Source organism: Rhea pennata, chromosome 1 (genome assembly GCF_028389875.1).
Source record: "Rhea pennata isolate bPtePen1 chromosome 1, bPtePen1.pri, whole genome shotgun sequence".
Classification (NCBI taxonomy): Eukaryota; Metazoa; Chordata; class Aves; order Rheiformes; family Rheidae; genus Rhea; species Rhea pennata.
The window spans coordinates 1,551,349-1,568,530 of record NC_084663.1 but is presented as its reverse complement, the minus strand read 5'-3'; the positions used below and the strand labels follow the sequence as shown (position 1 = coordinate 1,568,530).

At 44.5% G+C, this 17,182-nt stretch overlaps 1 protein-coding gene across 3 annotated transcripts in view; it reads right to left on the bottom strand.

The window, feature by feature from the left end:
- The window catches only part of AHCYL2 (adenosylhomocysteinase like 2), a 112,241-nt gene that overhangs the window by 31,640 nt on the left and 63,419 nt on the right, over positions 1-17,182 (bottom strand). For 2 of the 3 annotated variants that reach the window (XM_062579846.1, XM_062579856.1), the window contains exons 2-3: positions 9,140-9,248; positions 4,991-5,107 (exon numbers count right to left, since the gene is read on the bottom strand). In XM_062579846.1, coding sequence (XP_062435830.1) covers positions 4,991-5,107; positions 9,140-9,248 — 226 coding nt within the window. The remainder of the gene's footprint in view (positions 1-4,990; positions 5,108-9,139; positions 9,249-17,182) is intronic. The other variant, XM_062579835.1, reaches the window with a different exon arrangement.

Genomic DNA, 17,182 nt, shown 5'->3' with positions numbered 1-17,182 from the left:
CTTGTCCAGGTGAATTTTAAGTATCTCCAAGGACAGAGACTCTCCCCCTCTCTAGGCCCATTCTGGGGTTTGAGCATCCTCAAGTGAAAACAACTTCCCTGTGATCTAACCACAATTTCCCCTGTTCCAGTTTGTGTCTGTTGACCCTGACACTGTGCATCTCTGGGGAGAGTCTAGCTCTGTCTTCTCTACACCCCCCACTAGCTAGTTGTAGAGAGCCCCTCTCCATATTTTCCTCTTCAGACTGAACAAGTCCAGCTCTCTCAGCCTCTTCTCCTGGGCCATTTGCTCCAGGTCACTTGGTGGCCTTCCCTGGCCTTCCAGTATGTTAATGTCTGTCTTTGGTAGCCCTAAAATGGACCAAGTATCCGGATGGGGTCTCCCAGGAGCCAAATAAGAGTGACAATTAACTCTTCCCTAAACCTGCTGCCTACGCTCTTGCGTAAAGCTTGGTAAGCTGGCCTTCATTGTCACAGGGCTGTACTGCTGGCTTACATCTAGCTGGTGGTCCTGGTGAACCACCAGCTTCTTTCTTGCAAAGCTGCCCTCTAGACAGCCTGTATCACTAGATCATCCCATCTCAGAAGAAGTTCAACAAAGGTAAACGCGAAGTCTTGCATGAGGCTCTTGTCACCCTGTTGCTCCGGCCTGCTGAGGTCCCTCAGAATGGCAGATCTACCCTCCAGCATACCAACGGCTCCCCCCAGCTGGGTATCACCTGTGAGTCTGCTGAAAGTGCACTTTGTTCCACTACCCAGGTTGTTAATAAAGACATCAAGTAGTGTCAGCCCCAGTACCGATCCCTGAAGATCACCACTGTTAACTGGCTGACACAGGGATTTTGTACCGCTGATTGCAGCTTCTAGGTACACCCTAGCAGACCGTGCTAGTCGTCTTGAATTTGCTGTCGGATTTGCTCCCTATCTTACATATTTGGGGCGCCTGTAATAAATCTCTTCAACATAACTGAACTCTTGTTCCTTGGCAGGTGATTCCCCTAGAATTCATATCACCAGTTCCTGCTAATTCACCCATTCCTTTGACCTCATCCATCAGCAAGAAAAATGACAGGACAGGCATATTCACGAGTAACACTGGCCTGCATTATACAAATCCACAATCCAGTGGATTAAAACTGCTATCTCTTCTCCCACTGACCACAGTGGGTGTGATAAGCAATATTCAGTGCCCTAAAGACCTCAAATGTCAGAAGTGGTAGTTTTGACTAGACTTTGTTAGATGAAGAGCTTTCTTCTAAGATAGCAGAGAAGAATTAGTTAAAAAAATTCTTTAACTCGGAAATATTGTATAGTCAAACTGAGAAGTTACTCACTCTGAGTGATCTGTCATACTATATGTAAGCCAGAATCTCACTCAGGCAGCCTTTCCAAGGGACAACGATCTGCACCAGATGCTCAAAGACGTTGTTCCACTGAAGCAGAATTCCCTACACCAGCCAGTAGCTTCCCAGCTTTCCCATCCCAATTCTGTGCTTAAATTGCGCCAAAGGAACTAAGGGAGCATAAGAGAGAGAATGCTTCTGGCATAACTTCATGGAGACAATTTCATGGCTGAAACCAGGGTCTTATCATCAGTGCTCCCAGTTAAGGCTTTCCAGAAGCATCCAGACCTCTCTAAGATGCCATGGGTATAAACCAAATGAAGACTTATACCGATAGCCCCTTCAGGGAACCTGAAATATGGACAAGTAACCCTCCTAGCTAGCATTTCAATGCCTTTGTTAGCATTTTCATGTCAGAAAATCCATACCAGCGAGTTAAACTCTTCCCTCCAGTATGGCCATTGGTTTGCCTTTTATGCAGGATCCCGCAAGCTGTTTAGTTTCTCTTCTGGCTCACACAAAGTACTTGAATGCTCCTAAGGGAAAGAGCTTAGTGCTGCTGCTGTCAGCGTGCCAGGCTGCCCAAGACCTGTTTGGGTCTAATCCACTTGCTAAGAAGAATTATACATTGCTGAAATTTCTCTGCAAACGGTCTATCCTCTGCAGGGTGCGAAAGGCAAGTCTGACTCTGCAAACAGCACCCTGATGGCAATATATTTCTAGGAGGTGAGCTTCTGCGTGCCATCTAAGGTGACTCTTGAAAGACTGGAAGCCTGTCTTAATAAAGAAAGAGCATGTTATATAACACCTAACTCTTGTATCAAGAGCTCCAGGATTAATTAGTTAAAGCAGAATTATTTCCTTGAAGACAGATAATCTGCCCAGAGGTTTCTTTAAAACCACAGATCTCAGTTCTGCGGCTGAAAGTAATTTTTGCAAGAAAGCCTAAATAAATCTAAGTGGCAGCTAGATTCTCACACGCAGATGGTTCTTTATTGTTAAGTAGGTATACTACACAGTACCCTAGTAATTGTACTAATATTGTTAGTGTAGTGTAACAGAATAACAACATATAATAGTAAATATTGTCCTTGTTTTCCTGTAGAATGCAAAACAATTACAGAAAGGAGAGGTACCTAGTACCAACAATCTGGAAATATCCAACTGACCGACAGGATACAGGATGCCTGCATTTCACCTCAAATTACCCTAAGGTTGGTTAATGAAAGCTCCATAACAGAGGCTGACACTCCATAGAGCCACATCCTTTTTCTTTTAATATAAACTATATTATTTCAAAAACAGAGCAACATGAAAATGGCAGCAGGTCTCAGGCACTGTTATTCCGTGGAAAAGTGTTGGGGGACAAGGCAGCACCTGCAGACTGGAAGTGTCCTACACCAGCAAAGCCTGGTTCAGAATCTACCTTCAGCAAAGTTTCAGCTCTGCTGGTACTAGGATCCACTCACATCTGCAGGACTGCCATCAGTGAGAGCAAGGAGGAGGGGAAACGTGCTTCTTCTGACTCGCACTTCTACTACACCCAGAAATGCCCGCTCCAAGATAAACAGACAAATCTCGTTTCCTTTCTGTATAACTTCTCTAAAAGTTATGAAATAGCGTAAGAATGAAGTCAGGCGTCTTTATTAAAGACTTACTGTTCTAATCTTTCTTCAGGACCCACTTAATGCGTATGCGGTGCACAATAAACAATGCTTAGCTCTTTTGCTTTCAGAGCGCCGGACTGATATTAACTAGCTAATCCCCAAAATCTTTGTTAGAGGCTGATAAGAATTATCTGAATTTTACAGAAGGGGAAAGAACAGTTACTGAAATTTAAGCGATTTGCCTAATAACAACGCCACTGCGTCAGTGCCAAACATCACCTAGGCTGGAGCAAAGCTGCGCTTGCAGGTCGGTGCTTTTCTCAGACTTGCAATAAGCTGCTGAGCCACGTCCGTCTCTGGGCATATCAAGCACAAGACAGCAGAAAATAACCATCACAGGATGTTGCTTCCGCCAGAGGTGAAGAGCTGAACAGCAGCAGATGTTAGAAGTGGACAAGTCTTCATCCGTGAACAAGTTGAGGACACCCCTGCATAGTCTAACCAGCAGTTTATTAGGTGGTTGGTTGACACTACAACTAGTGGATATGTAGTGCTTATATCTCACTCTCAACCGGCAAAGAAAACAACCGACGTCCCCAGTGAGAGAGACTACTCATTTTAAATGAAGTAAGTGCAACAATTGTGCTACAGCTCACAGAAAAATGGCAGCTTATGGTAGCAGTAAAGGAATAAGAGACTTCACTTTTAACTTGCCAAACAACACAGATTGCTAGTGTTTTCATTCTCAGTATTTTATGGTAAGCTACTGATAAATTTTTATGCTCAGCAGTGTCTCTGCTGGTTTAGGAGAGCTGGAGTTTCTGCCCAGGCCTTTTTTGCATCACTAAGATGGCACAGTGACCTCCTTGGCATTTTGCGCTCAGATGCTAGAGTGACTGTCCTGCAACTAAGCACGTCTCAGCAGAGCTGGGTTTTGCTCACCTCTCCACTCATGCCCTCCCCATCCAAACCACGGGAGCTGCTCCTGGCCTGGGCCAAGCTGCCCATCCTGGTCACCTGGAGGAGGAAGCTTGATGGTGATCCTAGCAAGTGTGGGGCCTCTCCATGATCCCTTATCCACTCAAGCCCCCAAGCAGAGAACCACTGGGCAGCATCTACCACGTCCCTGGACACCTTCTGGGAGTGGTAAGTCCTGTCAAGAGCGTTCAGCGTTCCCTGCTAGTTCGCCCTCCCAATCCATGTCTGAGCCTGCCATCCACACACCTCTTCCCCACTGTTCAGTGGTCTATTTTCCTCATATTTCTTTTTTTTTCCTAGCCTCTTCCCTTTTCAAGAGTGCTTCACAGGTTGTTAGACTGTGCTACTGCTCAGCCCTGACAGAAGAATGACAAAACATCCAAGCTAAGAGATACTAATGGGATTTATTTCTGTCTACACTGCAGCTGTCCTGGGAACAGAAGTCTTCCATCCTGACTGTCAACCAAGCACCTCTCATTAGAGTGAAAATACAATACTTTCAGGAACTAATGAATTTCAATTTTAGATGCTTTAGCAGGAGGCACTAAGTGCAAAAGGCAGAGGAGAATTCCCCCAAGTTACTCAAAGTTCTTTCAGCTGTGGATCAGAAGCAAATGTGAAGACATTAGCCAGGCTAATTACCTTATTAGTCTTTAAAAATGACAGTCATATAAAATATACCCTGCTGATTAGATATCAGATGGAGTTGTACAAACTGTACAAGTGTTACATTAATCACAGACCTGTATTAGAGAAGTCTAATCATTAATGCCAGCTTAGAGCATGTTATCAAAGATGATAATGTCAGAAACATAATCCAGGTGGCTTATGAAGTGGAAACTGAGCCTGGGCTGGTATTTCTCTGCAGCAGACACAGCATGCATTATTCCCAGATCTCTCTTAAAAGCCCTTTGGGTGGAAACACAGCCATTGTGGGAGAGACAGAGTATGCTTTGGGCCTCACGGCGAGTGTTCACACAGCATGTAGGCAAAGCAGGGTGAGTTATAGCATGGTGGCACACAGCATCCCAGCACAGTGGCATCGGCCAATACCCTACTCCACCTGGAGGAGTTAGCCACGTCTTCCTTGCTTCTCTGGGGACAGAGAGAGCTCCCTTGGCATTTGCCCATGCTGAGTGGGGGAGGGAAGGTCCCACACTCAGCTGTTGGGACCTCTCTTCTGCAATAATAGAAAGAGTCCAAGAATTAGGGGGAAAAAAAACAATCATCAGCCTCAATTTATTAAACGATCAAGACTTTTTGTTACCAGGCTGCCCCAAACTTCCAGTAAAAGCTTGTATATGCTATGCAGAGATCACATGAAGTGCACAGATTCCTTTACAAGAAATATGAGTCAAGATACTACTGCAAAAACTCTGCAGCTGCATTTGGAAAGATGAAGGCTCAGGTATGAGACAAGATCTGGGAAACTTGCAGAGTGGCTATGCAGAGGAGCAGGCTCTCGGGAAAAGGAAGGTCTCTGCGGACTGTTCCAGGCATGCTAGGCAGTGCGAAAGAAGGAACAAAGCAGGAGCTGGGGGGAGACCGAAAGAACAGCTGCTGATCTCACAGGAACTGCGCATGGCTTTCGCTGCAGACGTGCAGAGGGTCAGATCACAACCTTCAGCAGTTATCGCTTCTGGAAATGAGCACGTTTCTGCGAGAAGCACAGAAGACAGGACAGCCACAACTTTTCCACCAGTTACTTTTGCAACTGCCAGCTACCTTTTAAGCTATGCTGTGACAAATGTGAAAGGCTTTTGTGTACTAATCTAGCAAGTCTTAAATATAGCACACATCTTTGTTATGGGCTATACAACTGGGCTACAAAGCCACTTAATATTAATCCGTTCAAGTGTCTGATCTGACTATCACTCTGAGATATGTCCAGAAAGAATGGTAGATAGGAGACTGACGAGTCCTTTATAATAGAACTGATAATATTCCTTTAACATAGTGAGCTAACACAGTGCAGTCTTGTCTCACCTCATTCCAATATCCTGAATATCAGCAAAAATGAGTAGAGAAACACACAGGAGGTTTTATACTCCTATATAGGGAAGACTTCTGGTAAGCTGCCTAGACTCATGCTTCAGATGCAAGTTCATGCATTTGGCATTGCTCTCCTATGCACAAAGTTTATTTACAGCAGTCTAACAGGAGTAAGATACCATTTCTGTGGAGGCATCCTTCAGTGACCACACACAGTTAATTAAAATGTTTCTGTTTAAACCCGCCAGGTTGCTCCTAGCTCTTGAATCTTGCAATATGAATGTGTTTACCCTTTAGTGGTGATAACCAGTTCATAACTTCTTGCTTGCTAGCAGAGAGGATAACTTCATACTTCACTGCATCCTTACACAGTGCTCTGCACATGTTCTCTAGACAGTACCTGCTGCTGAGTTTGGAGAAATAATAAGAAAGGGTTCAGCAACTGCTTGTATAACGTGCGCTCTAGCTCATAAATTGCTTCAAACTTTCTTGAAACCACATTTGTCATATGCAGGAGGCTCTTTCTTGTTTGATCCCAAAAGGCTATGGTAACTACCATCATTGGAAGGTCTCAAAAATATGGACATTCCATAAATCTTCAATAGCAAGACCTAATAGGACTTCAAATGGGCATCAGCTTCAGCTGTAGTTGCAAGCTATATCTACACGAATAATACAGTAATATAACAGGCCAGGGATATTCTCTGGTCCTCAAGTTGACTGATGTAGCACAATTCAACTCACATCCAGGCATCTGAACTCCTTCTCCTCATTACAGGCTGTCCACAAGCAGTGATCCCTCACCTGAGCTAACCCTAAGCCATGTTTGGGCATTGCCTAGGAGAATGCTGGCTGTCCCAGGCCAACCATGCTGGCGTCGTGCAAGAGCTTAAAAATATGGACAACCCTGTGCAAGCACTCAGGCCCTGTCCTGCTCTGTTCAATAGCAGGGATGCAGTTGAAAGCTGCAAGTGAAGTCTGGCAAACAAATTCACCTCAAATGTACTAATGCATGATCCACAAATGGCAGATACATACAGACTACCTTCAGATTTGATTTTCCGCTGTTTCCTTTCACTGTGCGTCCAAGGGAAGCAAATTCTGCAACCAAAAATCTACCGTGGCTCACACTTCATCTCCCCCCAAACTATAATTATTTCTTGTCATACACAAGGTTTTCTAGTTCAAAAGGTCAGAGAGGGATGCACCCTAGAGCCCCTGTGGCTTCTAACATTCTGAAATACCAGACACCTACACGAAAATGCAGATTCTCTTTTTCCTCAAATGGAAGTGTTCTCCTTTTTCTTTCTCTTTTTCATCACCTTGGCCACTATCTGGCCTGTGTGCCCAGTGTGACTTCTGATGTGTTTCACCAGAAAGGTCTGATAGTTTGCCTTCATGGTCTGGAGGAAAAGTGGAACCGTATCTGCTCTCAACAGTTCCAAGTTTCTGAAGTCTTCATTCTTCGCCAGCTTCTGCTGGAAATGGATTTCTTCAGCACCTTCTTTGACATGGCTGAGGGCCTGGGACCAGGAAGGGAACAGATGCCTTCTGTTTCCTTGAGGGATGAGGAACTGGATCCAAATTCCTTCCTACAGTAACAGTTGTTAGGACACTGAAAAGCCCACAATTCTCATAAGTAGCTTTTGAAGAGACTTAAGCTCTCCAACAACAGTAACAGCATTTGGTGACATATTCAGTGATAAGCGTTAGAAGCCCTGAGGGGTGAGGCATGACACTGCTCTGGTCCGAAGTCTGGCTCTTTTTGGTGTTACTTGTTGTCTGGTCAAGAAGGTTTAGTTGAAGATGCCACTGGAGGACATCATGTTTTACAGAATGAGACAACACCACTCCTGAATCCTGGAAAATGCACTGACACTGAATTCTCTCTGCATGCTGTGGCCTCAGAGACTTACTTGCTGAATAAACTGATGCTAGAGACTATTTAAAAATTGCAGGGCAGCTTCACTTTGGTGCCACCATGGTAGGCAGCCCTTTTTTACTCACTCGCAAAGCCAAGTCAAGTTTTAGCAATCTTCTCCCAAAGCTGCACTCCATTCTGTGAGGAAAAATACCAGTTCCCATCTGAAGATTTGTTTTCAGGCCTTTGTGCAACTTTTTTACATCAGCTTTAAACATAAAATGTTTGAAGAATGGGACATGCAACAAAATTAATCTGTTTTTCAGAGGAGTCTAAGTCTTATTGAGTTTTAAGAAATATTCATGGACTGCTCTACAAATCAAGCATCAGTTGTATAAACTGAAACTTATATATGATCAAAGAAAATAAAGGACAGCTTGAGCACCTACATGGAACATGATAAAACCCTGATATGCTGTGTTTAGAAGTTCAAAGGAATGAGCTGGCTGCAGGGGACAACAGAGCTTAAAGATTTCTGGATAGTGCTGCACATCACCAAATATTAGTCTAGACAAATCAAGTTTCTGCAGAACCAATCTTCATAAAAACATTTAGAGCTTCAAAAGATCCCTGAAATTAAAAGCAAAACCCAATAAATAAACCTCCAAAAAACCTCTCTCTTCAGAAAAAAAAAAAAACCCAAAACCCAATAAATAAACCTCCCGACCTCTCTCTTCAGAAATTCCTGCAAGTACAGGTAGCAAGACTGAGTAGCAAAGTCCAACATTCATGAGAAGTTTCATTTCCTGTAACAGCAGATTGTAGTATTTTGTGTCTCAGGAAAACCACAGAAGACACGTGTGGCCTTCATATGTACCGCTCTTCCAGAGACTATAATTTCACGTACAGTAGGTGAATGTGAACCTACAACAGAATCCACATAGATTTAGTCAAGAACAAGTAAGCTAATGCAAAGGAAAGGTGATATGCAAGCATGGATGCAACTGAAATTTTTTTTGCTGAGCTTGTAAGGAAAAGAAAGCAAAAGAGAGAAGGAAGACCAGCAGCAATTATGCACAAGGTTTATAATGACAGTTCAGACATTTTAAGAATATCAGAGAAACTTAAACCTTGGCTTGAACCTAGATCCTGCTTAAGAAATCCTTTTAATTTTCTATCCAACTATAGATGAAGATGAGAAGAAAGCAACAAGTCTCTTTCCATGCCTTCCCTCCAACACCATCAACTATGAAGCAGAATGGGGAGATCCTTGACCTGCTACTGCAAGCAAAACACATAACAAAAACTGTGCCATTTGAAAAGATACTGTAACAGGATGCAGTTGGCAGTAACACAAACCTGAGCTGTAGCTATCTGTTGATGACTGCGAGATGGAACGGGAAAGCGAACGGCGACCGATCTTCGTTGGGCGCTTGTTAAATTCTTGCTTTTGGTCAGCAAACTGGATCTGTTGAGAGAAATTTCTGATTAAAATAGATGTAAAAAAATCCAACAATCTCACATAGAAGATTAATTCCAAGAACCCAAAGTAATTCTAAGAACCCAAAGTCTGTGTTTGAGCAGACAGTAACACCATCAATTTCAATTACAGACTGAATTGCAATGTCTATTATTTAAGTGGGGAGAGGATGCCCTAACTTGGCTCAGTTTAATTTCAGGCCTTCCTCCATCCGACACAGTTTTACAAATACCCTGGAGCTCCTCTTTAGCCATCTATAAGCATACAAATTAGAAGGCTTGAAATGCTTCTGTTCCAGTTACACATAAACTTATTTTTCCAAAATGATGCCAGTAAAAGTTATTAGTCACAAGAGAGGGATATTAGGGCCTTCAGAAATCTGCGGAACTGATGAGGAGAGTGATCTGTCTTGCTGTATTTAGTGTCCTGACTAGCATGAGATGTGTTTTCTTTGCTGTACAAAACACAAAAGGCAAAAAAACCTCAATTCGAGTAACGAATGCCACTTCCAGCTGCATTCTACACTCAGAAACATTTAAGATCAGACGCATCATCTAGGGCCACTGAAACTGTTGGGAGTACGGCTGCATGGAGAAACATGCAGAAGGAGAGAGGGGGATAGCAACTACTCTCACGGTCTCAAATGCTGAACCAAGACCATGGTCACCACGATCAAGGAAAAGACACAAGCAGCAGCTGCCACACAGCGGAAGCTGAAACACGGATTCGTATCGCTCGATTCACTGGCGAAGCACATCTTGCTCTTGGCGGAAGGCTGTGGTTACTCAAGAGCACACAACTTTACACCTTTACACCATGAATCAGGAGTGAAAGGATAAGGCACGCGAATGAAGAGATGTGGGACACCAGCCCTGCAAAATGTAATAATCCAAATTGGAGAGAAGGAAATAGGAACTAACAATATTATTTACCAGCAACGCCCACAGTAATAGCACAGTAATGGATCTAACATTAATGCTCTGTGGGATTCTGCATTTACTCTCTAACATTTTCAATGCTGCTCATCTCACTGTAATAAATTGACAGTGGATTATACATATCAGCCTGTTCAACCTCAGATGAAGACTCAAAACCATTTCCATTTCAGTCATCACCAACCAGTTAAAATTTTACAGACGCAGCTAGACTTCTCAGCAACGCCTGTGAAGTCCCAAGACCATCAGTAGGTTTGCAAGGTGCTGAGTACCACCTGGCAAGCTGTACTGATACGGTGCAGGGCAAGGACAGACTCGGCCCTGTCCTGTGTTACAGCTGCATTAGCTGCCAGGCTAACAGAGATAAATAATTATTTTAAGCCAGCAAAGTTGATCTACTCCAAAGCATGCAGAGGACAGAAGGGACAAGTAAAGAGGTGCCATTTTTATCTGTCTTTTAAGTGTAAAATGACATTTAACGTTTGTATTAATAGCACGGGCTCCCTGCTGGTTCCTGCCCATGTGCTTCAACCCCTTCCTGCATAAAGCATCTCTTAGCAGAGCAGACCTTTCTCCAAGTCTTGTTCTGTTCCTGCCCTCTGCTGAAAAGATCAGCAAGAAGGCCAACCAGCCGACATCTGCTCACTAAAAACTGCCTAAATCCAGCTTTTCACATAAAACAAACAACTACTCCTACAGAAGACATCCCTGCCAGACAGGCTTGAATGCTTACGAGGGATTTTACAACAGAAACTTCACCGCCTACTCCCTGTCCTCAGACCTTCAGCGTCCCATTGACGTGGATCTATCAGCTCAACTCCAGCGAAAGCTCCAAGTCGTCTCATTCTTCTGCTCACTGCAGTAACAACCTTAAGCTGGTGACTGCAAAGGACTCACAAGTTACTACCTGTGCTCTAACAGATCCTACAGCTGTTCAGTCTACTTGCCTCGTCCGAGGTTACACCGCACGCAGGCCTTCTGCTGCAGGAAGTATTGTAACGCTCGGTGCTTACTGTCGCGTAAGCGAACCACCAACGCTCCAAACACCTTTATGATGTGCTAAATCTCAGTGAAATTGAAAAACGTAATTTCCACTTGCAAAATTCCTTGGACTTTGCTATGGGCATATACTGACTCGGTCTGGTGCAAAGGGATTAAATATTTACGTCTTCAAAATACCGAAAGCCATTAATCGAGTCTATTAACTAAAGCCGGGGGATATTCTGAGAAGTCAGTTTTGTTTAAAGAAGTCACCTAACCATAAAGAATTGGATCCCTTCCTGGGGACTCCAACTCCAGCCTGGAGGTTTAAGCGGCGGCACGGCGCGCTGCAGCGGAAGGGCCGCCGCCGCTGCAGCCCCGGTCCTGCTTCTCAGGCTAGCAAGCAAGCGCTTTGCCATCACGACTACACCGGCGGCTCTCCAGCCCTCGGGGCACTCGGACGAGGTCAGCGGAGAACATGCAGCCGGGCTGCAGTGCACCAGGCACCCCGGCACGGAGCCTGGGAGAAAAAGACAGAAAAAAGGAAAAAAGGTGATGGGGATCCCTGGTGGCTGTTTCAGATTCCTCAGTGAATTCATATTTGACCTGGCCCTGGGACAAACGGGCAAAGCTAAGGGAGAGGAGGGAAAAGGCCTGGGGAAAACAAACAAACAAACAAAAAAAAAAGCCACAGCATCCACAGGTCTTTCTGTTGCTAATCTTAAAATAAACATCAACAACAGAATTACACCGGATCAGGAAAGACACAGCAAAAAGCATGTCAAACTGACACTACAATCGGGACTTGTGTTCCAGATTAACGCCTCCGATCCACGTGATGAAGGGCCTCTGCACATACAAGCCAGGTTTTATATTCTTTTCCTAACAACACTTATTAGCCTGAAAGAACTTTTTTTCATTTAAAACAAATCCCTCAGCAGCTGAACAGCTTCATCAAAGCACCAGCTTATTTGTGTGAAATGGTGCTCTCGGCAAAGTGAGACACGCTGGAAGTCTAGTAAGGCTGAATAATTTGTATTATCGACTTCAGCAGTTCTGCAAGAAGTTCTGTTAACATTTTTCTTTCCTACATCACCTATTCAAGGATATTCATTGCAACTATATTTTAGGAACAGAGAGGTATTTATAGTTGCATTCAGATATCTCAAGGTACTTTTAGATGTAAGACAGGTAGACAACTACATGCTGACAAGCACAATAAGCCATGGACCAAATTAAGGAGAACTCAACTGGACTTTATCAAGTCCTGCCACAAGCAGGGTTCAGCTGAGCAAGGCTCTGACTTCCAAGAAGCAGCACCTGGGCACCAGAACAGCAGCAGCATCACGGCGTGTAGGGGAGAGGTGTCCTCCAGGCCAAGTCTCAGGTATGTTTTTAACTAGCCTTTCATCATCTTCTTTTAAACTTACCCATTGATTAACAGACAAGAGTGCGCAAGACTGAATGCTGGAATGTGACTTATTTGAGACAACTATTATATCCATTTTCATCCAGCGCTAAATACTGTACTGCATGAATGTGTGAATAGGTACATACAGCAGTGCACCTTCAAGCCAGTTTCTAGAACAGATCTTCAATGTAGAGTTGAAATTTCAGCAAGATACACTCAATCCAGTTGGAAGCACAGCATGGAAAATTCTCACTTGAAACTATACTACGTAGCACACCGTTCAGCAAAGCGACCACACAATACCCTGCGTGCCACTTGCACCGGGACTGCACTGCGCCTTGTTTGCACCACAGGCTTGGTATTTGAGCCCAGCGCAAGAAAAGTTATTTGATTACTGGTGGAACTTGTTCAAGCCAAACAGAAATCTCTCTAACATAACAGCCAACTTTGCACGAGTTAATGCTCAAATGACAGATTGTGAAGCCTTTGAAAACCACAAATACTTGGATTTAGGAGGCCAACCTGGTCTGTAATTATATGTATGCTGCTGCTTTTAACAACCACATACCTCCAGCAGGAAAAACAATTCAGGCTGGAAAACCTAACCTCCAGAGCTACAAGAGTTAATGACTTCTAAATGCATGTGCGTGCTCACTACATTTTAAATGAGATAAGCTACACTTCTACCTGAAGAAGCTGCCTAGGATTTCCACCATGAAGGTCAGCTCTACACCAATCTACAGAGCAAAAGAACAAGTCTTGCCGGTCAAGGTTGTAATATACAGATTAATCACAGGCAACCTCCCTGCTCAGAAATCTATTTACTGCTGCATGTTCTCCAGGTTGGTCTGAAGAACAATCCTAGAACAACATTTGGCTCCACATGTCGCCATCTCAAACCTCCTAACAGAAACGAAGAGAAGTTCTCCGGAGATCGTGTTTCTCTCTAAGCGGTGAAGGGGCTAAGTCAACCGCAGAAGTAAGTGATTTGGGGGAACAGCAAGGAAGGGAAGAAAAAAAGTAGGGGGATAGAGAGAAAAACAAATGGACTTTTTAATAGAAAGCCAAGAGTACAGTACCTAAAGGCTGCCCTCACCTGGGCTTTAATCCCTGAATCTCCATTCACATTGTACTTCTTCTTGTTCGGCATGATGGTCTTACCTAGGACCTTTCCGCAACTCTTCCAGTCCGGGGTAGCGGCTGGCCATTCATTTATACCTCCCAGCACCAGTGATCCTGTCTGCTCTGGTTTCAGCTCTTGGGTGGAGGGAGAGGGTGGGAGGAAGGAGGAAGGTAAGGAGAAGGCTACACTCGCCTGGATTTACAGACTCCCTTTGAAGGGCCTTTTTTGGCAGGAAAGAACCTCAAGACTTAATGAGGCATTCCTCCTTGCATCCCGCGAAACAAGTCCCAGTTCTGGTTTATGTTGAATTACAGTGTTTGTCTGACCTCTGAACAGTTAGCAGCCCCTGTTAACATGGCCTGGCTTGTGTGTGCATAACAATAGCTTATTTATATAACCAGAACATTTCCTTGCTTGCTATAATTAACTTGCTAATTAGGTTCTTTTTAACTTGGGTTCTCCCCCCACCTTCTTTCTCCCCAATGTCAGATGATAACGTTAACAGAGCCTCATTAGAACAAAATTAACTAATGAGCAACTGAAACAATGAAGGCATTTGTTCGATGGCAAAGTGTTTTTTAATTATGCCAGCCCCCCTTCCTCCCCCAAGGCGGCAAGCACAGAGCCCTCTGTCCTTGGGAGGGTCAAGCCCTCTCAACGGTCCTCGTCCTCCCCCACATCGCTTACTCCCACCTAGCTGTCCATGACTCAGATATTCTTCTTCTCCTGCTGCAGGTACCCACCAGTGCCGGGAGAGGGCAAAGGACAGCCCCAGGGTGAAGTCAGGCAGGATGCTTGTTTTGTCCCTGACAATGTACCAAGACAATTTCTATACAGAACTTCCACATCTACTTCCAAAACAGAAGGTGGTGTGACGCTACGGCCCACAGCCAACTTACCTCACTTCTAACTAAACAGGCAAATGGCTCTTCCCCATGTGCTAGTACAGACACACGCGCTGCAAATAGTTTATCAGCAATCTGATATTATATTGCTCTTCTGTAGCTGCTGCTGCTATCCCATGATGGGGAAAACGCTTCCAGGAAAACATTGCTAGTAAGTGTCCCTGCGAAGTGCCTCTGCCGACCAGCACGGGCCGTAATGGAATTTTGCATTTTCACAGATACATTTCAAGGAATCTGAGAGCAGTAAACTTTTAAGACTAAGAAATCCTGGCAAATATGAAAGCGTGTGCCTCCTTCGAGAAAGGGAAAACCACAATTTCCTGCTTTAATGAATCTGTAGAATAACTGGAGACAGAATGCAAACCGCCGCAGCTCCATGCTCCGCACTGAGCCCTAGAGATGCCTCCTTCACCAGGGAGGCAGAGCTGCTCTGCCTGTCGTGGGTGGCTCTGCGGTGCGAAGCGCCTGCTGTCAATACACAGCAATGCCACCAACTGTGCAGAAGGGCGGAAAGAAACAGCCACTTAAAAACGCACTATGGAGGTTTTTACAAGGGCAAATTCATTCTTCTGTCTGGAGGTACGTCAGGGCATCTGAGACTGGGATTAATGCCGTTTGCCTCAAATAAGACTGAAGTCAAACCTGTGTTTTCAAAGTAAGTTTTTTAAGTTTATCAGCATCTGAACAGATGCTACTTTATCCCAGTGTAAGTTAGTTAAGAAAGGCCTGAAAAGGGAGTATGGGGCCTCAACTAGCACCACCGAGGCAGAAGCTACTTTTTCTGGTAGGATCTCTCATCAAGATAGCTTATTCAAATAGCTCTCCATGGAAAAAATGAAGCCTTTTTTGTGGTGAAGATTAAGGCTAAGGCATTCAAATTAAAAGCCTATATAAACATAGCAAAATGAAGCTTTTTCCTGCCCCTTCAGTGATGCTGGCCACAACTCAAGGACCTTCCGCGAGTTGTAATCTGGCTCAATCTTGAAGTAAAAACAGGGAAAACTACGCTCAGTTCTAGTAAAATCCAAGTTGTCACTACAATTTAATGAGCTATGCATGATTAAAAACTACCTTTCAAACAAGGTTGAAGGACAATCTGACTGCAACTCCGTGTTAACTTAGCCATACGGTGTGCTCTCTGCGCCAGCTCATCCATGCTTTGCGCTTGCTACAGTTCCTATTCTTTTTAAGTTTGTTAAATGAAATCTTAACAGGTTGAGCAATGCGCAGGGTTTACACCGCAAGAGGAAACTTGGTGGACACAGCATTTTCACAGCGCTAGCTTCTCAAATTGCCAATTTTCCTTTTTTAAAGGAACAGCGGGAAAAAGCAACAGGGGCTGCTCACTCTGCAACCCTCGCGCGGAGTGCGGCTTTGCTAACAGCTTACAGTTCCACCTGCAACAGGGTTGGGAACAACAGCACAAGTTATGCACCTAATGAAAACACATCTACATGCCCCCGAAACAACACGTCACGTTAGTGATCTTTGCGACTAGCCACTACTTGGTTATTCCTGTGACGAAGTAGCCAGAAAATCTCTTCCTGATGGAAAAATTTCTCATCCGACTGATGAGTTTTACACACTTGTCTACAAATGAAAAAGTAAAGATTACAACAGAAAGAATTTTGCAGCTTTAAACAGAACGGATGAGATGGGCACGACCATGCAGATGCTACGTGACCCGTCCTAGCAATTCTGCCTGAGAAGAGTCACAGCTTTTGATAACCTCGAGAAAAGCGTTGCTCCCGCCCGCGGGTACGAAGTGGAGCTACGGAAGGAGCCCTCTGCTCGAGGCTGCGGCACGGCAGCCTGCACCCAGGGCTTGCAGCTCCCAGGCCCGGGCTGGAGAGCAAACTCCGCGTCCTCCTCCTGGTGTCTCGGTGTCTGGGACGGAAAAGCTGCTTTACTACAACAGCGCAACACTCAGTACTCGACCTGCCGAGCCAGATACTCCATCTCCTGTTCCACTTTCCACCATGAAACTGGAGATGTGCACGTAAACATCAGGTGCGAGCATCTGAAATGCATCCGGAAAGGGAAGCGCTCCCTTTCTGCAATATCAATTTTGTTTCCTCCTGCCCCATGACATTTCTCCTTCCTTGCTTGAAATTATCTATAACCTTCAACTTTAGTGTTTCAGGCAGCTTCTGTTCTCTTCTTAATCCACCTCCTTAAATACACTCAAATTTCTAGATCATACCGTTTTAAGAAAGGGACTGTCCTTAGTTTCACATGCCTTAAATTAATATGTAATCCTGACAACGCTGCTCGCTGAGCCAAAACTTTAACTAAAGCTCCAAGTGTTTAAGATTCCAGCTCTACAGCCAAAAGGTCACATGGAGTCTAACTCTAGGCTCACCACACACATTTTAACCCTTTGGGGTCTTCCTTCCAAAACAGTTTGAGAATTGCCAGGCGAAGGCTGTTTTCACCAACAAGACGACAGACTGCAAGACCCTCTGCTGTCTAGGAACGAGCAGTTAAGCACCTGGTCCAAAGCAGTGTCCAGCTGAACAAGAAATTCAAGTGACCTGCCTGACTTTTGAAGACCACCCGCCACCAGA